The sequence below is a fragment of the Macrobrachium nipponense genome, chromosome 47 (genome assembly GCF_015104395.2).
Source record: "Macrobrachium nipponense isolate FS-2020 chromosome 47, ASM1510439v2, whole genome shotgun sequence".
NCBI lineage: Eukaryota > Metazoa > Arthropoda > Malacostraca > Decapoda > Palaemonidae > Macrobrachium > Macrobrachium nipponense.
The window spans coordinates 33,870,814-33,897,279 of NC_087222.1; the positions used below are offsets into that span (position 1 = coordinate 33,870,814).

Below are 26,466 nucleotides of genomic sequence, written 5' to 3' on the forward strand. Positions count from 1 at the left end.
GAGTTTTTGCGATCTCCAAACACTTACGCGAGACCACGGTCCAAAGTGAGCGAGACGAGAATCCCCGATATACACGATAATCGGGAACCTCGCCTATGCTCGAATTCCTGGAATTTCTAGCATTGGGAAGAAGACTGCTGCTGAAGAAAACTATCTCACAGTAGGCGACCAACCTGGACTAGAGAAGATCGGACGGGAATATCCAGTTTGGCTTGAACTATCGTCTTAGTATTCTGTTCACCATTGAAGCTTCCTTCGAGGAGCTTCTCCTTCACTCTCTTTGAGAGAGATCGAAGGTGGTCGATCTCCAATCCTTATTTTGTTTTCTTGAAGGAAAGAATTTAGGATGGAGATCGTTGTTCAGAATCCTACAAATATACTACGTATATTAACCTCGCGACATGATTCTACTAAGCAGTTGAATTGTCCGAGGGGTAGGCGCATATCCTATTTAATCTACGGATTGCGACTTATAAGAGAAGTATTCTAATTGAACTGCAACTCGGGGTTGCCTTGCAACCTCCCAGGAGTTTTCAGTTTCAATTTTATATACTTATGGTTTTGTCACGACAACACCATTTCAACTTTTATATTTACCGAAATTCGTTTCGCCTAAATATAATTGCTCGAGCATATCTTTTATGCTCGGTAGTTCTAGCCGAACGCATTCCTTCTTCGTGGAATAATGGATTACCTGGCAACTCAGGATGACGAGTCGGCGAGAGCTCAGGCTCAACTACTGCGTATTGAACTGCCTGATAGCAGCTCAGTATCAGCTGGGCCTCCGATATGCACGGTCATGTATGTCTCTCTCTGCCCTGCTTTGATTGACTACGAACCGTATCTCTGCCCAACAATCATGGACTTAGGTCTCTGATTAACGGGGATTCTCGCAATAATGAAGGACCATCTACTGCGGTGACGCTAGATTCCATCGCCTTCGACATTGCGAGAATTTTCAACAGAAGATATCTCTTGGACTCTTTCATCTTTCTGTTTACCGCACGGTAACAGAAGTCTGTACAAGTCTCCCGCTGCATTGCACTGCGATAATGCGAATGATTTTGCAGACATCTGGGTTTGTCTTCAAAATATCTCTTATTCGTAGTGTACAATTGTTCATTGTTCACCGAAGTTACGAGATGTGTCAGAAGACATCGCCTACTCTCCGACCCTGACAGCTCTACTTCTTCCAATGTTCAGCCCATGAGAAGCAGTTCTTCAGGCGGCTTTCCCCTGTGTTTTCATTACTGAAGAACGCCCCGCTTTCATTGCAACTACGACTTCTCACCGGACAGCAATGAAATAGCGTTAGCGTTTTCAGTCATTTGTAAGCACAGGTTATGAATCTTGAGAATCCTTCTCTCGATTCATCTGTGAAGACGTATGGTCGCATTCAATATCTACCTTCGTCTTCAACGGTACATAGTGTTGTTTCTCCTTAGCTGAGATTCAACAACCATGAGATGTTTTACCTTCAGGGACCTCGGTCTCTAGAAGGCAATTGACTTTCGCCTGTGGGCACATGCCTTAAGAGATCATCACCTCGCTGTCCGGCATTGGTGACAAACAAAATACATTATTTGTTTGGTCTCTCGGCATAACCCCCCTTTAAAGGCGAAGGTCACCGTGACTTACTCGGATGCTTTGACAACTTGCCTCCTACCGAACGCAGTCAGTCGGCAGCTGTCAGAGCGGCCGGGTCAGTTACGAACTACGCTGTTGACTTAGTTCGGTTGTTACAGAGCAATCATTACTTCGTTTTAATAGCTTGTCACAGTACCCATACCATTGACACCCACCATGGAGTGTCGGTGTCCTATCCCTACTCGAGAACTTCGCTGCATGGGGATAGGAGGATGCGAGAGCTTCGTGGCAAACGGACAGACCAGTATGGGTACTGGACATCAACCGAAGTAGAGAAGAGGGATAGGTCATGCGACTATTTCCTTCTTTTCCTCTGAGGAACTGCATGACTTCTGCGAAGTCAAGCATCCAGGGGATGGGGATCCGTGACGCTCGATTTCGTACCGAACTTCGTAGCGAAGACTCAGAACCCTTCGGTCCCTGACGATTGGTTCGAGTCGTTCACAATCCCCTCCCTAATGGACTTCACTGCCTTCGATGCGAAGGAGATGCTGCCTTGTCCGCAAGAACTTCTCCGTGGCGCAGGTACTGAAGGCAGGGGTCTGGTCAACCCAGACCACATTGCCCTCCCTTCCTATCTACTTCGGGATATTGCCCACAGGTCCTTGGATCTTTTTTCCTTGGGACCCGTGGTGGCTGCATCACACGTTGTGTAGCGAACCCAGACCCTCGCAGGCTGAACAGCATCGAGTCCTGGTGTGACCATAAGAATGGATGAGTGAATGAGAGTGTGACTGGCTCCTCTTCCCATCTTTTTCTTCCCCTCTACCTGTGGTTAGAGGGACACGGTCGTCACCCTGCTGGATAAGGACAAGATGCAGGTGAGCTACTATCCACCACTTCCTCCAACAAGGGGGAGGAAGTGGATGCCAGCTTGAGACAACCCATACTTTATGTTGCCTCTTGCAAACAGGAACAAGTTCTTGCTTAGCTGGTACGAAGAGATACGCTTGCCTCTCTCTTAGTACTCGGCCCAGAGGTCTGACCATTGATCCTGCGGTGCCACACCCCCCGATCAATCGGACAGAGGCTTGGATCCCTCCCTCGCTCTTACGACCAGGGGAGGCCTTCCAGGGATGGACGAACCCAGTCTGTTTCATCAAAAGACTCAGATTCCTCCCACCAAGAAGTGAGTCTTCCTATTGTTAAAGGACCGATGGTTTGTATTACGTATCGGAACAAATGACAATTTGTCGAAAATTGCATTTTTCCTAACTATACAAACCTGAGGTCCTTTACATATAGTCCCTCCTCATGCCACCCCCTCACTGCGTATTTTGCATGGCCAAAAGCAAAAGTGTATTTTGGGTTACCTCCCAGTCGCGCGTGGCGCGCGACTGTCGGGACAAGCAGTTAACTACCGTTCTCCCCCTTGTTCGAAGCTTAACGACCGTTCCAGCTGCGCCGCTAGCTACTTCCTATTGTTAAAGGACCGTCAGGTTTGTATAGTTAGGAAAAATGCATTTTCGACAAATTGTCATTTGGAGGGCAAACTCTGGTTTTTCCCTCTCATTACCTTAGAGACGTGAAGACAACTTTTGATAATTGTCAAACGTTAGGCCCGTACGTATCCTCAGGTACAGTACTGGGCAAAGGAGTTTCCACCCCATAACCTAATAACATGCTAGGTTTTTATTTTAATTAGGTTATAGTGTTTTTTATGGTTGTCTGAGAAGGTTAATACCAGCTCAGTTTTTTGGTGTAGTGTTTATTATTGTATGTGTGTGTGGTTCAGGTGACTAACTTTCCTAGCATGAATGCCTGTGGTAAATGAGGGCTAGGGTTCTCTGTCAGCAGATTGGTCATGTCCAGTTGTCAGACCCTTGTTGTTAGCTTTCTCAACAAACAGGTCACATCCTAGTTGAGAGCTACTAAGGTTTAGCAGGCTAAGAGGCAATACCTACGAAGTCAGCTACCTTAGCAGGTAAGGAACTTAATAAGTAATTTTAAAAATTAGTTAATTTTTGAATTATGACGATGTTGCTGTCTATGACCCACCTCCAAATGTGTCAATCAGCTATATATATACCTGCCAGGTAAGTGTCATGCATAAAAATGATATTGTTATGATACAATAAAGTTTTATGCATACTTACCTGGCAGGTATATATAATTAAATTCCCACCCTCCTCCCCTCAGGAGACAGGGTTCAGAGAAAATCTGAGGAAAACGGGAATAGTTCCAAGTACCAGCGCCACGGGAACGGGGTGGCCATCACCTGAACTACCAGTGTACTAGCGGTTGCCGCGAGTTTTGAAATTCTGCCAGTGCGTCAAGAGGATAAGCTATATATATACCTGCCAGGTAAGTATGCATAAAACTTTATTGTATCATAACAATATCATATTTATCTTTCAATAGTTAAAGCAGACCACTGGAAAAGGTCGTTGAAAGTACAGGTTTTTATGGTGTGAAAAATATCTAGAATACTTCTGTATGCTCTATTTCATACTGTCAATTTCAGGTCTGGTTAAATTCTTCGGCAACATGGGTCAGTGTAGGCCGCAGCAGATGGTAGACGAATTTAGTTCTGTGATGCTGATGATTCTTCGTCTTGCCTCGGGCACCATGGACTTGGGGGATCCTATACTGCAGATCGTTGCAATTGAGACAGTTGCTCACATAGGTGCGACAGCAGAGGGCAAGTCAGCTCTCGGGAAATTCAGTGAGTATTTGAATTTTTTATGAACGTTTTGATGACGGGAGATTAGCACTTTTGTCAGGTTGCTGAACCAGACCACTGAGTCGAACCTCCTACGGTATACCCATAACTAAGTACGTACTACAGAGAGACCTTGAAAGCAAACAGACGAAAGGAAATGCAAAAAGCATTGCAGGTGTGGTTGAAAGAAAGTGCTAGATGTTATAAAAGTTTCCGTGCATTGAAATAAATGATTTTGATTGTACTTTGGATGAAGTGGGCACCTCACTTGAGGTTTTTGATTTTACATGCAAGTATTAACCTCTCTTCATTATTGTGTTTCTTTCCTGTCTTTTCTCATGTATGCATTTTATTCTGATGGAGTTTATTTTACACTGCAGTGCCTTTTTTTAGATTCGTTCAGTACGAAATTTTTAAGCGGCGTTAATGATATTGAATGTTAGCATATTTTCTTTACTCCAATATTATTATTAAATTGTAATTCTTGCTTGGTGATCAAACTGTGCCATCTTGCTTGGTGAGACGTACCCGCGTGAAGTCACAATAATCAACAGATATCACAAGTTTAACATAAGACTAGAATTTGAGAAATATCTAGAAGTGTTCGTGAACTATCGGTGATAAGATTAGTGTGAAAATAGTAGGATAAAGCGTCTTCTAAGTTAGTTTATCAAGTGTAATACTATAAATCAGAACAAGATGGCAGTAAGTTCCAACTGCGGGAAAAGGTGGCGTAATTTGGCGTGTCTAGCAGATTCGCAATACGATGAGGTAGCAGGAAGGGAACTGGCCATTTCTCATCTATGAAATCAGCAACAGTCCTAACCAAAAAGATACAAAAGCATTCATAGATATATTAGAAGGATATAATCCTTCAAACTGGAACAAATCTAATGAAAACATCTTGAAAATAATTGAAGAAGTTCCAAATAAAATCCAAGTGGTCAAGAGACTCATAAAGAAAATATACATAAACCAACATATTCCGACAAAGAAAATGAATAAGGTGAATCTTGTGAATATACTAATTGATGCATTAGGAAAAAGAATGCCAAAAGCATGCAAACTGTGTAAGGTTTGGTATAGCATAGTCAATCCACAAAACCTAATCAGAAAATGTGCTGCATGCAACATTCCGACCCATCCACAGTGGTGCTGAGGTATTACAAGATTTGAGAAAAGATACAAGAATTTTTTGTTCAACATGTCTATCATGGATAGACAATGTTATTAAATCAAGATTGAATGTACAAATAGTTGAGGATGAAGAAGAAAGAGGAAGAGGAAGAAGAAGAAGAAAAAGAAGAAGAGGAAAACGGAAGAGAAGTAAACAAAAATGAAATGACAGAAAAAAATAAGGAACAAAGAACAAGATAAAAGTATGGATGCAGAGATACTCATTGATACTACATATGAGGCAATAAAGCAGCATACCTACGAAGAAATAAATTACGATATGACAACAGAAAAGCAAATCCCGAAGAGGCTCTACCCAGATCTATACAATGGACGGGAAAGAGGAAAAAAATAGACAAGAAAGACAAAATCTGCAACCTTTTGAAAAGAGGGAATTGCAGATTTGGAGAAAGATGTTACTACAAACATCCTAAGATAATGTCAAAACTATGAAATATATGGTAAATGTGCATACTTAGATGGATATGGGATGATTGCAGAGATCTGCATCCAAAAATATGTAAAACCTAAAAGAAGGAAAAGGATGTAAGTTCGACAAAAAATGCAAATATATGCACCCTGTAGCCATGAATCATAATCAAATAAATAACCAACCAAGTAATAAAATCCAAAATAAGAAAGAAACAAATAAAGAGAGAAATCAAGAATATCAGGTAAAGAGAAAAGCAAACCACCAATGAGATATGCAGAGGTGTCAGCAAAGAATTTCAAAGCATCAGCTCCGAAATTCTACTCAAGAGATAATAACTGTATTTATTTATTTGCAAGAGGATATTGCAGAAAACGGAGAAAATTGCAGATTCAGACACAAAATGAATAATTATGATGAAGGAAGATCAAATATTATGGAAAAGTTGGTATTTTTTTAATGTCAGAATTTCTGGAAATGAAAAAAAAGAACAACATACCAGAACAGAAAGAGATGGAAAATCCTTATTACTATCATATTAAATGAGGAGGAAAACACGCAAACCATCATAGTGATGAATGCGCAGGGTTTAGTTACGAGTAACTCAAAAAGAAAAATAGAGTACTTAGAAGAACTAACCCAAAATGAAAAGAAAATAGATATAATGAATATAAGTGAAACCTGGTATTCCCAAGAGACTGGGAATGATGATCAAATAAAAGGTTCCAAACTTATAGATCAGATAGAAAAAAATAGGAATCAAGGGGGAAACCGCAATATATGAAAGACAAAAAACAAGGAAAAATATATGAGAAATATAGTAACTCAGAATGTGAACTAATAGCGGTAGAATTTGAATCTGAAAAATTGATGAACATAGTAATATATAGACCTCCTACTACTAAAGAGTTTGACTTAATAATTGAAAAATTGGATGATATATGTAGAAATCACAAGGACTGGACTATTCTCCTATCTGGTGACTTCAACTTTCCTTTCGTAGAATGAAAGAACGAATAGGAGATTGTGGTTGTACTTATACATATAAAAAAGAGAGTAATAGTAGTGCAGAAGATAAGAGGCAATTTGAAAAGACTATTAGATATGCTACTAGAATACAACATTCAACAAATAAATCACCTGCCAACAAGAAAGGAAAATACTTTAGACCTAGTATTTGTGAACGAGATGATTATGTTAAAGAAATAATAGTTTATAATGCGAGTATTTCAGACCATAATGTCATAGAATTAACAGTTCATCCAAAGCAAGTGAAAATAGAGATAAGCAAGAAATGAAAAAGTGGGAAGGATATGGAAAATACAACTTCTACAGTAAAAATATAAAATGGTCAGAAATTAATGAAGAATTAAACAAAGATGGGATAACAAATTTTTCGTAAGTGATGACATAAGGGTAAATACGGAGATATTATATAAAATATTGGAGATAATAGTGGAAAAATATATACCGAAGAAGAAAAGTAAACATCATTCATGCATACCAAGAGACAGAAGAATCTTGTTCCAGAAAATCAGAAAGTGGAAAAAAGGTCTTGCAAAAGAAAAAAATGCATGGAAAGTTATAGAAACTAAAAAGTAAGATAGAAAATGCAGAAAAAAAGATTATACAATCAAAAGAAATGAAAACGGGACTTGGAAGAAAAAACCCTAATTAAATATCAAGCAAAACCCCAAACTATTATACTCATATGCGAAGAAGATGAATAAAAGAAGAATAGAAATAGGCCCTCTGAGAATGAAGGGAGATTAACGAATGAAAAAAAAGGAAATTTGCAACATACTGGCAGAAACGATATAAGAGAGAATTCACCCTAGAATAGATAATGAAGATAATGATATAGAAGTAAGGGATGAAAATAGTGAATATTTAGCTGACATAGATATTAATGAAGCTGATATTGTTGCAGGCTATTAATGAAATTAAAAATGGAGCTGCTGCAGGGCCTGATGGAATTCCTGCTATTTTGTTAAAGAAAGTAGTTCATTCTATCGCAAAGCCACTTGCAATATTATTAAGACAAAGTGTAGATACGGCAAGATATATGATGAGCACAAATTCAGCGTATATTTACCCCTACTTTTCAAAAAGTGGATCAAGACTAGAGGCAAGTAATTATAGGCCTGTGAGTCTAACATCACATATAAGAAAGTGTATGAAAGGGTAATGAAGAAAAATATTATGAAACTTTAATAATAATTTGTTTAATAAAGGACAAACATGGTTTCGTACCCGGAAAAAAGTACAAACCCAACTGTTAGTCCACCGTGAAAACATATTCAAAATATGAAAAGCGGAAATGAAACAGATGTGGTTTATTTAGACTTTGCAAAAGCTTTTGATAAAGTAGCCATAATATATTAGCGAAGAAAATTAGAAAAACACAATATCGTGGATAAAGTAGGAAGATGGTTAAAAGAATTTTTACACAACAGAAAAAATGATAGTTATTGCAAACGACGAGAAATCGGATGAAGCCAAGGTAATATCCGGTGTGCCGCAAGGTACGGTGTTAGCTGCAATACTGTTTGTTATTATGATTGAAGACATAGACAATAATGTTAAGGATTCGGTAGTGAGTAGTTTCGCAGATGACACAAGAATAGTAGAGAAATTACTTGTGATGAAGATAGGAACGCTCTACAAAGAGACCTTAACAAAGTATATGATTGGGCAGAGGTAAATAGGATGGTATTTAACTCTGATAAATTTGAATCAATAAATTATGGAGACAGAGAAAGAAAGCTATATGCATATAAGGGACCTAATAATGAGACCATCACAAATAAGGAAGCAGTTAAAGACCTTGGTGTGATGATGAATAGGAACATGTTATGCAATGATCAAATAGCAACTCTGTTGGCAAATGTAAAGCAAAAATGGGGAATGTTGTTACGGCACTTCAAAACAGAAAAGCTGAACACATGATTATGCTTTATAAAACATATGTTCGTAGTCCACTTGAATATTGCAATATGATATGGTACCCACACTATCAAAAGGATATTGCACAAATAGAGAGTGTACAAAGGTCCTTTACAGCTAGAATAGAAGAAGTTAAGGACCTAGACTACTGGGAAAGACTACAATTCTTAAAATTATATAGTCTGGAAAAGGAGAAGAGAACGCTACATGATAATTCAGGCATGGAAACAGATAGAAGGAATAGCAGAAAATATCATGGAACTAAAAAATATCAGAAAGAGCAAGCAGAGGTAGATTAATAGTGCCCAAAAATATACCAGGAAAAATAAGGAAAGCACACAGGACATTAATCCACTACGCACCAGCATCGATAATGCAGCGTCTATTCAATGCGTTGCCCAGCTCATCTGAGGAATATATCAGGAGTGAGCGTAGATGTGTTTAAGAATAAGCTCGACAAATATCTAAACTGCATCCCAGACCATCCAAGATTGGAAGATGCAAAATATACCGGAAGATGTACTAGCAACTCTCTGGTAGACATTAGAGGTGCCTCACACTGAGGGACCTGGGGCACCCGAACAAGATGTAAGGTCTGTAAGGTCTGTAAGGTAAGGTTATAGAGCAAAGTGGTTTGTTGAAGATAACTAAGATACCAAGTATTGTTTGTGTGATAAGCACATTGAAAGCTTGCAGTTGTTATCATTAGGAGAGTTCAGTTGTATGAAGTCATAATACTTCACTTAGCTAACATGAAATAAAATATTTTACAGATACAAATGTTCTAAAATATCATATTTGTTCGTAAAGTTTCTTTGTTTTTCATCCTCAAAAATTTATGCCTTATTTCTTTATATCACATTTCTCAGTTTTTCCCAACTTTGAATGTTGGAGCCGGACTGTCTGCAAAATTCTTTCCCAAAACGTACGGTGCCTTAATCTTTGTCAATTTACTCCAACAGAAACAGAAATGGACGAAGTTTTAGACATGCTGGGAACCAAGATCCGAATGGCCCCCTCAGACCAGCGAGTCCGCGTTCTAGACGCACTTTCACAGCTCTTCTTCTTGAATGTAAGTACTACATGCAAGCTCTTCAGTATTAAACTGGAAGTACGTATATGTGTTTTAAGGACGTGAGACGTGAACTGCACATTATTTACCATATTCGTTTAATCCCTTTACTGTTCAGTTCAGTCTTGTTTGTTGTACTAACCCTATGAGTCTATTGTGCAACTGTACATACAGGCAGTCCCCGGGTTATGACGGGTTCAGCTTACGACATTCCGAGGTTACAGGGCTTTTCAATTATATTTATCAGAAATTATTTCCAGGTTTATGACGCATGTTCCAGGGTTTTAACGCCTACAACGCTCATCTGGCAGAAGAAATATGACACCAAAAATGCAAAATAATCAATATTTGAAGGGTATTTTGATGAAAAATGCAATAAGAATGCAGTTTACATAGTTTTGAATGAACCCAAAGTATTAAAAGTAAGGTTTTCTTAGGATTTTTGACAATGTTCCGGCTTATGACAATTTTCGGCTTACAACGCATCTCAAGAACGGAACCCCCATCGTAACCTGGGGACTGCCTGTATATGTAATATTTTAACTTTCTGTAGGGTGATCAAATCTGCATCATTTACCTGAGAAATTATCTCTAAAATTAGTCTGAATGGTCTCATATTGGTATGGGCATTCATATGTTTTTTTCACAAATGAATCTGTACTGTATTGGACTTATTTTATTTGCCACCTACCCTCTTAATATTATTCTTAGAATAAGGATTTTGCCATAGCTATGGCAACAATATTGATTTAATCTTATGATGACTGATGCCTTTTTTTCATCCTGCAGTTGGAGGACCATACTGAGGAACTCTTACAACTTTTGGAACTCTGGTGGGCAGGTGTCGGAGGAGTCAGCCTGGAGAAGGTCATTGCCGTGGCCCGTCAGCCTTTTATGGATCTTCACTGCACCGCTCTTGAGCTCCTGAATTCTTTAGCAAGCATGCCATGGGGACAGAGACTAATTTTCACAGAACCAGGTATGTGAAAAACACGTTTTTATTGGGTTAAACCATTTTGTAAATTGAATCTGTTTCAGGTTGATCATTTCACCTTCCTCAGCGCAGTAATGTTGAGTCGCTTAATAGTTTTTCGTCATGAAACTTGAATTTGCTTATCATTCAGCAGTTTATTTCTGCAGATTAACTGGGCTGTTCTTAATGGAATATCATTGTAGAGGACTTTCTTCTAGTGTGGTTGCTTTGTCTAACTTGCAAATTCAAATGTTTTGTCATCATTGGTTGGTGGCGGTAGGCAATATTTTCTGGGTACCATTTAACCAAAAGTGTGTGAGTTTGTGTATGACAGCATAAAAAAACATTTGACAGTTTAGACTAGTGACTAAATATGCTGGAAGTAATGGAGAAGGCAGTTAGATTGCTTGGTTTTAATTTCAGAGTATAAAAAAAATGACAAAGACAACCTATCTTCTCCAATGTAACTACACTTGTTGGAAAATATTGCATAAGGTTCAAAACTCTATGAGGATAGAGTCATAGGCCCACTCCTTTTAAGTCCCTCTTGCCTGACTTGTATTTTCTTAATCCCACAGCATTGTATATTATCACAGTAAACTTCCAGTCATTTCCACAGATATTTATTACAATACGCTCCTGAATTCTGACATAACATTGAATTGGTTCCAGTTTAATGTAAAGTAGCAGCCTCTGATACCCTGATAGCAGAGTTATCCTTCACTTTTCGGTGTTGCTCCAGTGCCATGGCCTGAAGCTTTGAAGTTATGTTCAACTATTTTGTCCTCAATAGCTGGGAATGAAATTCTCAGTGCTACAGAAAGCAAATGATGGTATATTCAACTGTGTACTTTTGCTGTGGATATTTAATTCTAAGACTTCTCCTTTTATTTCTTCTGTCAATTATGTAATCCACCAGCAGTAGAAACCAACAATATTGAGGTATTACATATTTTGTGGGTAATAATCCAAGAAGTAATGGTGAAAGGTAATCTGTGCATCAAAATGTATGACATACATTTTATAATTAACAAAAGGGGGAACAGCCGAGTTACTAATTGTGCTCTGGTTTGTGGAGGGCAGTATTTAAGCATTTATGAATACTTATCACCAACGTTACGCTGAATTGGTTCAAGAAAGCTTGGCCAGATGACCTGACACTAGAACCTTATGGTATCAGCAGCTTGATGAAGTAACAAAATGGTCTGCAAGAGTCTGCATTCTTCAAGGATAAAATTAAACAAAAATGGATGGTAGCCTTTATTGCTGCTGCCTGTGTATTTGTTTGGCCATTCAAATAATGTTGATAACTGCTTCTTTGCTGTCCTATTAAAAATTAAACACAGTCTGAATCACTTAGTTGCTGGAGTACGATAATGTCATCTTCAGATTTCTGATAATATTGCCTACTGAATAAAGATGTTCCATTGGCATTGGCCACTCCCTTGTACCTTTTAACTTTTGTTTCTACTTTGAGAACATCCTTTCATATATCTTATTATGTTTTCTTTCATCAGCTTTTCATTGTAAACAGATACATACGTAGTAGTATTTTCAGTGATAAACCTAGAGTACTTATATTTCCTCTTGTTATTCAATGTGGTCTGATTAGCGTCGAATTGGTGATGTCACCTTCAGGTATCCTAACACTTACAGATAGGCCTTGTCATGGCAGACACTTTTTATACGTACCTATATATATCTTCATCCTTCATTGTGTGTTGCCAAAGTAGCCGTCCACCTTAAATCGTTTGGTGTCCCATTGGAATGGTAACTGTCAGTGCTCTGTATTTTGCCCTAGGTTTTAGGTGTCTGTTTGTAGTATTTCTCATTTCCACTGCCTCTTGATAGATTCCCTTAAGAATAACTGTGCATGTCAGTGGTGTATAAAACTTTCTATAGTAGTTCTTATGCATAATACACTTCGGCAACCTTGTTTACCATTTTCCTCGTTATTGATGATGGTAGTATTTTAATTCTTGAATGTGTCTGGTCAGCCAAGATGAAGACAATTATCTTAAAACTGTAATCTGTATTTGTGAAAGCATATAGAGACGCCACCCTACTTACGAACATTCGGATACAAATGGGATTGCAATTTGAAATTGTGTTCATAGCTCTCCCCTTTTCCACCCGTAAGTTAAAAATGAGGAATACAGAAACCAACTTACAAACAATTCAACATAAAAATCGCCACCCAGAATGTAACTCGTTGCTAAGTAGCGTAGTGTCTGTATTTGTTTTATTTTTTCTTTACTAATTCTCTCGAACTCCTCGTCACAGGCCTTATTGAGTACATACTAGACAGAAGTACAGAAAGTGTGAAGGAAGGAATGGAAGCCAAATGGAACATTGTAGGAACATTAGTCAAGTCGCACACCAGTGCGTTCCCTTACCCAGAGGGCTACGTCGGCAAACTCACAAAGTACTACAACGAAGGCCCGTTTTTCGTCGAGGCGTGTATGGAAGTTGCGGTGGAGGGCGAACAGTAGCGATATTGATCAAAGTGATATGAGAAAAACATTATTAGGCTTTGATAGACAAACTTGAGGATTTATTTGTAACAATTTCAGGATGATTATCCTTTGTACACTAAACTTGTATATGCATTTTTCAGTCTTGTTACACTTTTCAGAATGGTAAGATACGTAGGTATATTAGTATCCCATGTAAATGTTGGAGGACTATTTTTGTAAAATGTACAGGAAAAGTAGACGAGATTGTAGTGTTCTTTTGATCGTTTTCAGTTATACAGAGAGGACTGTATTTCAGAGATTTACTATTTCTTTTTTTTGTTTTGTTTATAAGAAAGCACTGTGCTCATTCAACTGTGGACTCAGCATCTGTGGAAAACACTAGGGTTCCTGTTTACGTCATTTGCTAAAAATGAGCTTCATGCTAATTAGGCAATACCGAATATAATCCGGTTTTAATTTTCAATAACAGAATTAAAATTCCAAAGTTATTGTATAAAAAGCTACAGAACTTCCTACATATTAGTTCAAGAATTCTACAGTAGGCCTAGGCCATATGTTTTGGTTAATTTCAGGCTAGTTCATGAGGCTCAGGAATTTCCATGTTTTCCCTGTGATATATGAATAAATAATTCACTGATTTCTTTGTAATTTTCTTCCTTTGGTACGTTTCCTGTAGGGGGAATATGTAGTGCCGTCAGTGCACCTCATGCGGTCCGCTGCGGGCCTTACTTAAGGTTCGTTGTGGCATCCCTTCAGCCCCTAGTGGCTTCAACCCCTTTCATTCTTTTTTCTCTACCTCCATTCATATTGTCTTTCTTCCATCTTTCTCTCCACCCTCTCCTATGAATTGTTTCATAGTGTAATGGCGAGGTTTTCCTCCTGTTACATGCACAACTTTCTACTCTTAATTTCCTATAAAGCACTGAATGACCTCATGGCCTCAGGGCTTGGCCTGTGGTCTAAATTCCATCTTACATTCATTTGGTACAACTGTTATCAGAGCCTGGTTCAACAGTTTGACCTCAGAATAGCTAAGGAAGTGTATCACTTGACACTCGACTGCGTGACATTGGTTACCAAAACGATCGTGAGAGAACTAAATTACATTCGGGTTTAATTTTTCTATGTAATGACAACAGTTTGTATGATAAAAACCACTTTGGGTTTGTTATGTTCAACCTGGGCCTGAGTCTCCCTCGCTGTCTTGGTACAAGTTGCGGCCAGACGATACTTACAAAATTAAACGGGATCTAAATGAGAAAGCTGGACAGCTATCACGTATATAACTTCCTGGTTGTTGGCTGGTTCAGATCAAGCTGCCTTTGTGTCCCAGGCAGTGAGTGTTGAAAGGGGATCAGAGGCTTCATGTGAACCTCTTGACTCTTCAAATGAGTTGCCAGTTTGTCAGTATATACTGTCTAAAGTCTTCTATCTATCAAAGGTACCTGTATAACAAATACTAAAAGATTATTTTCTTAAGATAAACCGGTAGATGGAAACAACAGACACATTTAAACGTTTAATATCTCGTGAATATCATCGTAACATAGGTAAATATAAGAAGCCACATTTCTACTTAAAAACTAGTTTTTTGAACAACCAAGACAAAATGTCACTTGTTCTTTTTTCTTTTGCAAAATTGCTCTCTTCCCCAAAACAATGGAATAATGTAAATACTTCACATGATTTTATATTAAAAAAAAAAACAGCTGGTCTGACAAAGGAGGCTAAACATTACAGGTTTATTTAGTACAAGAAATGCTAACATAGATTTCTGTCTCATGAACAAGCTTAAGTGGTGAAATTTGCTGTTGCACCAAAAATAAAAAGGTTACAATACACTTCTTGTGGTCTTAGAAAAAGAGAGCTGAAACACAGTCTTGCACAAAGGGTGAATATTACACTACATGAAATATCAGGATTGTGTGGGGCGGTAATTAAAAAAAAAAAAAAAAAAAAAAAAGCCAAAATCATAGACTATGTGGTCTTTACATAAAAAGTATGTTGTATATTTAATGTGGCCTTACAAATAAAGAGTGGACTTGAAATTACAAGGTTCTACAAAAAGACAAGCTGATCAAATATTGACATTGGCTATTTGACATGAAAATTAAAATTTGCCCGCAGAAACATAAATGAATCACTCTGGCTTTGTAATTATCTACCAGAGCCCTAATGACAACACTAACAATGGGTTTGCACTTGATGAAACAATATTTTTCAAAAGACTACTTACGTAGTTTTCTTCTTGGATGTGTGATACGAATTCTCTTTTGTCGCTACAATAAAATCTTTTCATTTTTAACCCTGAATCCTTTTGGATCAGCGATCAATGTCACAATTTGACCAAGCCACTAAATTGTACTTTCACAATTCCCAGTGATGGCTGGCCCAAGGGCTTTGTCCTGAAATGATATAGAAGCTTTACAATGTCAAGGAAGTTAGACAGTAAGACGAGGGCAAGTGTCCAAGAGAGAGAAAATGCCCCAATGGAAATTAATATCAAAGAACGACTGCGTGGTAAAAGAACCTGATCACTACGTGAACAAAAACAATCAAACATCACAACGAAATTGCAAAGATATCTCACTGATATGGGATTTGGGCCAGCAAACAGAAATTTACATAGATTCTGGGCAGCTTTGAAGATCTGTAGATCTGCATTATCAAAGAAAGATATAAAACTCAAACCAAAGGTTTGCCAACGGATTGGCAACAGCGGAACAGTTGGGAGTGAACTTCTACCTATTCATCAACCACAATATTCATGGATGTCCTCTGATAGAAATGCTAATATTTATTGCCCAGTCTATGAAAAATAATGATACGAAGTTGTGATCTTAACTTTCAAAAATGTATGCAGTGACCGTATCAGAACATCAGAACAGTCACTCATCATAAACTAGAATACTGTATCAAGGTTAGAAAAAAATAAGACTACAGAAATGACAAAGAGGGTCAGTCAGAAGGAAGAAGACAACCCAAACACGAGTCCCCATTTGAGGGACACGACTGGGAAAGGCCCAGGAGACTTACAGATGCTCTGCCTGCCTTTGTCATATCAGAGAATTTCCTAAAGCAACAATTTCCACATGCATATGAATCTACACAAAGTGAGGATAAAGGAAAAACAAAAGAGCATGCACGAATCTGCTTGAACACAAAGGGTTAGTCACTGACTATGTGATATGGCCTTATCTATTTCTAGGACTAAATATATGGTCAATGACAAAAGTGACACGCCACAGGTAAACGAGCCGTGAAGAACGCCACGCCGTGAATGTGCAGGCGCTGGCAGATGCCCAACTTTGACTGGTGACATACAACGTGAACCAAAACATTCCTCGCCATTTACAGCAACTATCTCATGCACCTAAGCTGTCAATGACTGGTATCTGGAAAGGTAGCTGGAGTGTGTATTTGTACCCAGAAAATTATCTGAAAACAGGTTTGCAAGTCATCACCTTCGAAAGGTATCGGGAAAGGTACCTTTGGAACAAACAGGGTCCTTTACAAGTTATCTGGATGGGTATTTAAGTTATGTTGTTAAGTGTTCATGCTTTACAAGGTATGCAGAAGGTGACTGGGACCTGGTATTTGTGAACTGAAAGCATGGAAATAAGTGTTCTGAAAGGATTTTTCTTCTATGACTTCCCTAAGCATTCTACACTCAACTCAACCTTACCCCTGAGCAAGAAGGATTAACAAACTACATACTACAGTGAGGTGATGAACTAAATTACTTGACATGCTGCAACAAACTGCTTTTTTCAGGAACTTCCATAGATTAGGTTACTATGATTACAATTAGGGATATGATTAAACATCTGGTCTCACTCCTTACTACCAACGACGAACTTTTAACTGGCAAAGCATCTTCCATCAGTACTGAAGACTGTACAGACCCCCTTTCTGTAACTCGGAACCTTCATATTTCAGGCAATGTGCCAATCTATCACATCATGGACACTAAACAGTCCCTGCTCTTCTCTGCTGGAAAATAAAAGTGGAGCCAAACACAATGCAGTTTTTGCAACGGGACCAACGGCTTTAGGTGACTTCCGAACCACGTCGAGAGTGAACTTCTATCACCAGAAATACATCTCTCACTCCTCATTGGAATGGCCGAGAATCGAACACGCAACCACCGAGGTGGGACGCTAATACCATACCAACCACGCCGCTGAGGCACTACAATGCAGTTTTATGCAGTTTTAAACAAATGTAAAAGCCTGTTGATGTCTTATTGTAAGATAATCCTTGCCAAGATGTTACCCAAAGGCTACTTATGAGGAAGTTTGTTCTTCTACCTTTACAGTTCAAATTCTCCGAAAACCAAAAGTTGTAGATTACGAAAAATATGGTGCCAAAATACACATTTTCAGAGCTCTGACACTGTAGAAATAGCATTGGCAAGCTCCGCTGAGTTTTTCTTAGCTATGGTATCGTAGCAAGACCCTGGACAATAAGAAAAGGCATAAAAAAAAATACCACTTGGACAGTAATTGGATCCTTGGTAGAGTAGTAAACTATCACAGAACTCTTGGTATTTTTGTGTATTCTTTCTGTGTAACTTCCAATTCTTCATTGGTGTTCAGCCCAAAGAGCAGGAGTATAAATTTTGAGCTTACCTGCTCCTCTTCAGGGATTCTATATTGGTTTTTTTTTCTATTTTTGACTAAATTCCTCACCACAGGTACACTTTCCTGTGCTTTCATTCGCCATTGTAAAATCCATGAGACTTATTATAATTGGGGATGATGATAAATTTTGAAATCCCAAACTGTACCTGGCACTTTTTATGTAATACACAACAAGACGTAAATCCAATTCTCTCAATTGATTGACAGGCTCCATCTGATTAGACTTTGGCAGCACAAAGACTTGCATTTGTTCTGAAGGTCTAAATGACATCTCTGAAGAAGGAAAATATACGGGGTCTGAGGACATCAATACTGTTGGAAATGATGGCAATATGACAAGGTAACTTAGTGAACACTAATGAATACCAGACAAAGAAGGTAAATGAGACAATGTGACAGCCTCTGGAAACACGAGGATGGGGGCAGTGTAACCTCATCCAATCTCCACCTGGTTCCTATAAGCTTAACCTGAAGGATCAGCTTGAAAAAAAGAGACTTCATCATCCACAGAGATTTTGATTAGTGATTAGGAGTTGGCACTTCCTGAACCACTTTCCCCTTTTTCTATGAAAGTGGAGCATCATCAATTGACAGCCTGAACAAGTGCATGAAACACGAGCTAAATCTACCACTTCGTAATCCACGGCAGGAGTGGGCAGCTGCCTGAACGATTCACTTTAAGCGGTCGACAGGAACTAGAACTTTGGTTATCTTCTCAAGGCTGTGAGCAGATCACATTCCCTTGGGGTACTAAAGTCATAAACTTGTATCCCTTCCTTGCTAATGAATAGGAAACACATTCCAGTAGATTTCTGTCATAATCTACAAAGGAAAAAAAGGTTAATTAAAATCTCTTCCAACACCATTCCATGTACGCAACATGGCGGCAAGTTTCTCAAAAGTGTCTGTTAATGTAAGAGAAAAATCAAGAGCAATAATTCTAAACAAGTAGCAACAAGGAACTTTGGAATATTAGGACACCAAAGACCATATCTTACACAAATGTGATGCACTTTGTTTCATCAACACCTGTCTTTACAAAACCCAGAAGTACTACATGGCAAACTCATGACCAACTCTAAGAATAAAATGCTGTGCCCTACAATTATTGGACATTCATTCCTGAACCACTTCTCAAGTCTCAGAACCGAATGTTGTCATAATTTCATTGATCTATCTGGTTATTTTTGAAACAGTTCTATATTTCTGTTCAGTCTGTTTCAGCACTGGACTCAAATTAAACTCATAATACAGTTCAGCAATTCTTAAGTAAAGCAATGTGTGGAGATATCCAACTCTTGAACATACACTAATGAGTTTCTGACATTCTCCTTGAACTATACCGTCCAACTGCTGGTTTTTCACAATCCATTTCATCTCTGCAAGAATCTCGTTCAATAACCAGCTAAATCCAGTCTAGAGATTCCTCCTCTATCACCAGTTGCTCTGTCAATTGGGCATCTGCCTCCTCAGAGACTTCATCCATCTAAACCAAGTATACATCAATCTCACCATTTGTTATCCACCCCAGAGAACCACTTGATCACTTGACATCACCAGATCAAACCACTCGCATCTCCTACACAATTTTCTCTTGACATAAAAGGTTTGGTATTCCTTCCCTCTTCAACTTGCCACTTTGCTGTAGTGAAAAATGAACAGGACCAATGCTGAAGGAGAACTCATAACACATCCCTATTTTCTTGACGGTGAAGAGTGAACATTTGTCTTATGTACAAACATCAACACAGGAAAACAACAACATAGCATTGATTCACATAATACACATAGTCTTTGGTACTTCTTGAGAGAAACAAATTGGTCGAACCAACCAATTATTATCAGTGTGTTGGCCATGCCTCTGGATGTCGATCCACCTTTAAAACTGTCTGTATAAACTCCTTACACGAATGTACACACACGTACAGGCAGTCCTCAAAAGTCACGAGGGTTTTAAAATTATATGGCTCGAGGCAGAAACTTTTCAGCTTAATTTATATCAATACATTTGACCAATAAAATGAAAACGTACATTTATCTTTTCAACTTTTGAACAGAAACTGCAGTATTTGGACCCTTTTGCTTATTACAGTATATACCTCCTTGACTCTTGATAAAGTATAACTTTTTTCCACCTTATATTATATAACTGATACAACATTACCTTTTCAGCATACCATACACCTTCATACTTTGCCCCAGTGACAAAATATACTGGCTTTTTGGGACGATGAACACTACCATATTTGGTTCCCACTTATTTTACAATTTCTAAGCCTAATGTTAACAATGATGTTTTGGTCCCAAGTGATTTAAAAGTATTCCTATCTGGGCTAACTACTGACCTCCAGGCCTGGTTTAAAATGACTTTTTATCCAACCTCTGACTATCACATAAGGCCCCAAAAGGCACAGTAAGCAAGTATATTTGACAAAGCTTACCAACTAAATTAAATACACTGCCAATGATAACTTTCTTACACTTGCGAATTTTCCAAAGTAGTACATATACTATCATTTTTGACAAAGCTTTCAACTGGTCAGAGTTATTCCTCCTCCATTGGTGACTTTGCTCGAACTAACCTCGAGCGTGTGTATACATCGGTACTGTATCCCCAAGATTTCTTGATGATATGCCTGAAAAACACTTAACCAGACACAGTCAAATTAAGTTGCAACATCAACAAACAGAAAAGTGAAGACTCGTGTGCGCAGAACTGCGCTACACATGAAAAATTGATTAAAAACCAAGTTATTCTACAGTGTAATGGGGATGCCACTCATATAGGACTTGCCTGCTATCTTTGTTTGCATATAATCTGGCTTAAATTGTCAAAAGCCTTCAGGAAATCAAGTCCCCACTGACAAAGTACCTTATATCAATGTCTTCCACATCTGAGAAAACTACAGTTCATTACTTATAGTTCTGGAAAAAGCTTTTTATTAACATTAACAAACCATTTACTGCACCGAACAAACGACCACTGTTACATTGTCTGCAGGTCCATTTGATAAGCTACGAAACTCTCGCTTACAATTATACGAAAATATAAATAATATGAAATGACTGCATATCCAACACTGAACTCGTCTGCACGTCAACCATACCGGTAACCTATTTCTGTAAAAAACTATAAAAAAAAAAGTTCCTAACAACCTTCATTAACAACCTTTGAAGCTCATATTTCAGACAAGCCAACAAACAGCCAATATCGAACAAGCCACACAAGAGACATCCTTGAATCCCGATCTCTGGGAGAGAAAACTGACCAACAGGAAGACTCCTGCTAACAAGTCAATGATCCCGAAAGGATTCTTCCCCCAAACAACCTCCCTGATCATATGAAATCACTCCTTCGCTGTCCTAAGGGCACTCTGAAAGAACCTTATCCTGTCCTGTCGTACAAAGGAGAGAGACATAACATCTGCCACAGTTAAAGCCGGTTATATGTGTCTTATCAAAACATAATGGAGAGCTGACTGCCAAGCTTGATGAAATACAGCACACCGAGTTCAACAGTACGTTATTCATCTAGTGAAGAAAGGAATTTCATTATGATATATCTCTCACACTTACGCGAAGAACGGCAGTACGCAGGCACCTTCTTGATGGTCACTATCAAGTGACTTTCTTGACGAGAAAGAGAGACTGTTCCCCACTGAGAAATCATGTCAAGGCATTTTTTGCTTTTGAGCACAACTCATCAATTCATGAGATCAACGACACCTTGCCTTCCTTGAACCAACATTACCAATACATTACTAGTCTTTTTCAAACCACAAACATTATGGGTAGGCTGGATTCCTGTATATGGCACTGTCTCGCTATGATTTATATGTACAATATTACTTCTGGGAGTAGAAATAAACTCAGCATGCATCGGTCAATGATTTAGCTAACAACGACTCAGAAGAAGAAAGGTGAGGGTTCTCGAGACATTTTTCTACGCAACCCTAGAGATTGACGGCACTGCGGAAAACTCTACGACTCCTTTTGAAAGGCCGTGGCAATCGCCACCGACATCAGCAGCAGATCTGACTGAGAACAGGACAGCAACCTTCCTGGCTGCTCCAGGAACTGCATTCCCTCAGCTGTTCCTGTGGCGCTTCCTGCCCTTGTTGGGACAGTCCTCCGTGGGGATGCAAGTGCCGCGATGAAGAACTGTTTTCGGAGGGCAAAAACATCCTTCCCTGCACCGCCTCGTGTAGCAGTCGAGGTTTGGGTTGGGATTCCTGCAGGTGGGTCTGCACGGGGGCGCGCATTCCATGTATTCTGCACCGTGAGGACACTCCAGGCCTAAATCAGGGAAAAGTAATCATTATTAAAAGAAATATGTGGACTTTGGGGACAAGTCCATTTTGATCATTAATCCGGAATTCTGTAGCCAACAGTTTGTAATCATGTAGTCAATGATAGATTGATAAAGAAGAAAATGCACTAACCTCCACAATTGCTTATTTTCCGCCAATCAGGAACTGCTATTCCCAGTCGCTCGCAGTGACGAGCGTAGGCTTGAATGGTGTCGCACTCACAGCGGCGACTGGATTTGCACTCGCACATATCCAGGATGCACGAGCTGTAAGGTCAAGAGAAATTTGTACACCTGAGATTCCAAAGTACTTTGACGTCACCTGTAGTCTATCAAGTAACACATCTCATACTTCATACATTTATCATCCCTTTGACTGACATTACTGACTCAGTTGATACTAATTTTTGTCAAAGCCATGGCTTTCTTCTCAAATTATTTACTGTATTTCTACCAAAAATACTGTCCAGATTACTGTATTTCACTGATTCTCATATGATTTAAATACCGATGAAAAAATCCATAAAAAATGACTAAGTTTTCTATTGATTTTCAAAATAATATAGACTCCTCAAAGAACGACATTTAAAAAGTAAGTGTGTCCATGAGAACTCATAAAGTACCCAGGGTATAGCATGCCGAGGACAAAAGTAATTGGGGAAGCATAATTAGTCTGTTTTTCTTGCCAAAATCACAGAAATTGTTAAAAACTGTTAAATGAAAGTTATAGCATTTAATTCATCACAAGACTTATGATAATTTTTCCTTGAGTTTTATGTGCTGCTGACAGACGGCTGGCATATACTGTACGTATATCCAAACTGTCCGCTATCAGTAGTCAAATGAAGGTTGATTTTTGCAACTAAACACAGCAATGAGGATATACTGTACATACAATTGTATGTCTCAAGTAATTGAACTGCCCTATCCTATAGTACTTTCCTTTCTCTCCTCACCCAAATTTCTTCGAGATCAAGGATTTTGAAGTTGTTATGCTGGAAACTGATCAACCCTAAATTTCCTTTAGCCAAAGGCCAAGCACTGGGACCTATGAGGTCATTCAGCACTGAGGATAATGTTGATACAATCATAAGGAGAGGGTGGAAAGTAAGATGGAAGAAAGAGAATATGAATGGAGGAGAGTGGTAGTATAAGATATGAAAAGGGTTGCTGCTAAGAACCTCAAGTAATGCCTACTGTACACTGTGTGAGGCGCAATGACACCGCTACCCCATCAACTACAGGGAGTAAAATTTGAAGAGTTAAAAAAGTACCACTACATACTTGTAAAACTGATCGATGGGTGCTACTGCATGGCACGACTGGAACATAGTGTTGTTGAGCAGCGAACACTGAGTCAGTCCCTCTTTGGACTCTGGGCAGTTCTGCCTCTGCAGACGAAGGCCTTTCCCCTTCTTCATTTTGACGGAGCACTTCTTCGGCTTACCTATGGACCAGGACATGGCCATCTGGTCCGGCGTTTCCATCATCTTACCGTCGTACGTGGTCAGGTCATCGGTGATGTTTCGGTTGAAGTTGCCGCACAGCCCGCACACTTTGCCTTGCATGTGTAGGGGAACTTCTACCTCCACATAACTGGCCCCGTCCCAGAGAATCTTTATGCCTGCAACAAAAGTGGACATAGTTTGAGAGCCATTTTGGGATTTTAAATAAAAGATTGACAAAAGGAAATGATTAGAAACATCATACTATAATGTACTGACATTGAAAAAAAAAACATTTGGGATGCATTGCAATGTATCAAGCACAGACTTCTTAGTTATTCTATGATAATACTGAAAAAGATGGTAGAGAAAGGTCGGCAAAATTATTAAAACAGATAATTGTTAGTTTGGCTTCATAAAAGAAACAAAAAGAGAAGCAGTCTTGCTAAAGAGGCAACTACAGAGAAGTTCCAAGGAAAGAGGAAGTGTTAATAGCAATTGTTGTTCGTGAAAAGGCATCTGAAAGAGTCCCTACACATTTAATTTCTGTAAATGCACATTACAAAGGTACAGGGTACCAGAGAGTCATATTAAGCTAGTGATGTTACGCTACCATAACACTAGATCTAGAGAAGACAGTGGCAGTCTGTATAAAAAATCTGAGACAAATGTTGGTGTTCATCCAGGATCAGCTTCGAATCATTTGCTGCTTATCAAGAAGCAGAAAATGCTTCCAAGGGAGCTGAGCAAAAGAAAGTAAGAAAGAGTACCAACACATCATAGATGAAAAGGAGAGATAGCTAGACTACTGGTAAATAAAAGTCCCAACAGCAGAGTGAATAAAAGCTTTACAAATACATGAAGCCTATACTACAGCGGAAGTATTTACACAGATAAGGAAAATGAAGTTTCTGAGAAAATGTGGCCATAGAAAATTAAAGCCAGAGTATGGTTGGAAGATCATACTGGTGGAGAAATAGTGTCTCCACAGGCTGAAAGAAACTGAGATCTCAAATACATATCATGAAAGTTTAAGAATGTGATGAGAAGGATTAAGGGGCAGTTGGTCAGAAAACAACACACAAAACACAAAAGCCCAGTAGAAAGACATATGAAATGAAGGAAGAAGAAAAGTGAAGACCAAACCCTGACAGAAGTTCAAGCAGAAATGGCACAAGACAGAAGAAAGTTGGGGGAACTCATTTTGCGTCTTATGCCAAAAAGGGAAAACCTGAAATAAAAACATCTATAATGACAGTGACCTGACAGAACTAAGAACCTAGCCTCTTACCCTCTGGAGTTGATATTTTCATGGCCAGACCTTCTCGTGTTATAATCAGCCCACTTGGATCATTGTAAGGGTACTTCATTTTAATGCGCCTCTTGTTGACTTTGGTTCGCAATTTCTGTCCCAGCTTTACCTGCGGAATAAGAAGGTGCATAACTTCAATTCCAAATCCTCATAGAAACCAAACAATATTCGTCACAGACAATTTTTTAAAGCCAGGGATTTCCGTCCATTGAAAAGCTGGTTTTGGTACATTCACCATAAAGCAGTCATGTCCCCCACTTCCAAATTAGTTCTGATTAACTGCCAGCCATTATCTTACCTTCATTCCTGGCAGTGTAAGCAACAAGGACTTCGTCCAGGAGAAGAGGGCGGATCGCCTGGCATCATTATTCACCTTCAGGCTGAACGCATTTCCCTTGCAGCTCCTGACCAGCGTATATCGACAAGCACCCTATGTGTATACAAAGTTATTCAAGATTAAATTATATACAGTCTTTGCAGGTAAGGAGTTCTGCCTATAAAACTATGCATACTGACATAACCTTTGAGATTTAAGAATGCACGCAAGAGTCATATCATTCCAAGTTAAGTCTGGGCTCTTTGTTTCAGTCAATGATGGAGGAGAAATGAAACACGTCCACCAAACATAACGTTAAGAGAAACTTGGGATGAGTGAAGGTATTCAAAAAATAATGTCTGCACTTATGGGATTGAGAGAATTTGCATTGGGGTTGGGAGAGTTGAAACACTTCTCAAAGACAGGAAACTCCCCAAAGTATCAGGATTGTTGACACCCCGAAACATTCTTTTAAAATAAAAAGACGACAATGACAGATGAGGAGGAGTGTAACATAAAATGAAGTCGTTAATGCATTTGTTCATGACATCATAGGACAAGGTCGTCATTTATTTTGGATTTGTTTGTCCTTTGGACAATCTTGCGCAGGCTGCCGTATATTACTAGAATAAAATTTTGACCAAAACATTTTTGTTTTCAGAATCATTGGTTCATCTGTAAAACAACTTATCTGGAATTAAGGATGAATATATGTATGATGTGAAAGTATATTACTGAGAGTTTTTTTTACGATTAAAAATTTCCAGATCGTGAGGACACAAAACGTTATATTAAATAATCCACGCAGACAATTGAACGCAAGGTTGAAGGAGCTGCCTACATTTAACAAGTAAAAATTTTTTTTGTAGAAGCATTTAAGAACGATCAGAAATTCAGAGGAAACGTAAGCGGAGAGGACGAAACGGGGGGGGAACATAAGCAAAAATGATAATATAAGAACAAAAATTGATTTAGAATTAAGCTGCTTTAGTAAATAGCTCCTTGCGCCTATGTTTAGCTGGCAGTTCCAACTCATCCAAGAAGGCAAGATATAAGCA

At 38.8% G+C, this 26,466-nt stretch overlaps 2 protein-coding genes across 8 annotated transcripts in view; one reads left to right on the forward strand and one right to left on the reverse strand.

Annotated features, from left to right (window-relative positions):
- The window catches only part of LOC135204857 (26S proteasome non-ATPase regulatory subunit 5-like), a 39,751-nt gene extending 25,728 nt beyond the window's left edge, over positions 1-14,023 (forward strand). Inside the window, exons 5-8 of the mRNA XM_064235070.1 lie at positions 4,112-4,312; positions 9,824-9,933; positions 10,723-10,912; positions 13,190-14,023. Of these exons, the coding sequence (XP_064091140.1) occupies positions 4,112-4,312; positions 9,824-9,933; positions 10,723-10,912; positions 13,190-13,398 (710 nt within the window). The 3' untranslated portion in view covers positions 13,399-14,023. The remainder of the gene's footprint in view (positions 1-4,111; positions 4,313-9,823; positions 9,934-10,722; positions 10,913-13,189) is intronic.
- Positions 14,024-14,889: 866 nt separating this feature from the next.
- LOC135204858 (BMP-binding endothelial regulator protein-like) overlaps positions 14,890-26,466 on the reverse strand; it is a 57,497-nt gene continuing 45,920 nt past the window's right edge. For all 7 annotated transcript variants that reach the window (XM_064235076.1, XM_064235075.1, XM_064235078.1 and 4 more), the window contains 5 exons: positions 25,391-25,522; positions 25,072-25,201; positions 23,620-23,959; positions 22,469-22,602; positions 14,890-22,322 (listed from right to left, as the gene is read on the reverse strand). In XM_064235076.1, coding sequence (XP_064091146.1) covers positions 22,114-22,322; positions 22,469-22,602; positions 23,620-23,959; positions 25,072-25,201; positions 25,391-25,522 — 945 coding nt within the window. In that variant the 3' untranslated portion in view covers positions 14,890-22,113. The remainder of the gene's footprint in view (positions 22,323-22,468; positions 22,603-23,619; positions 23,960-25,071; positions 25,202-25,390; positions 25,523-26,466) is intronic.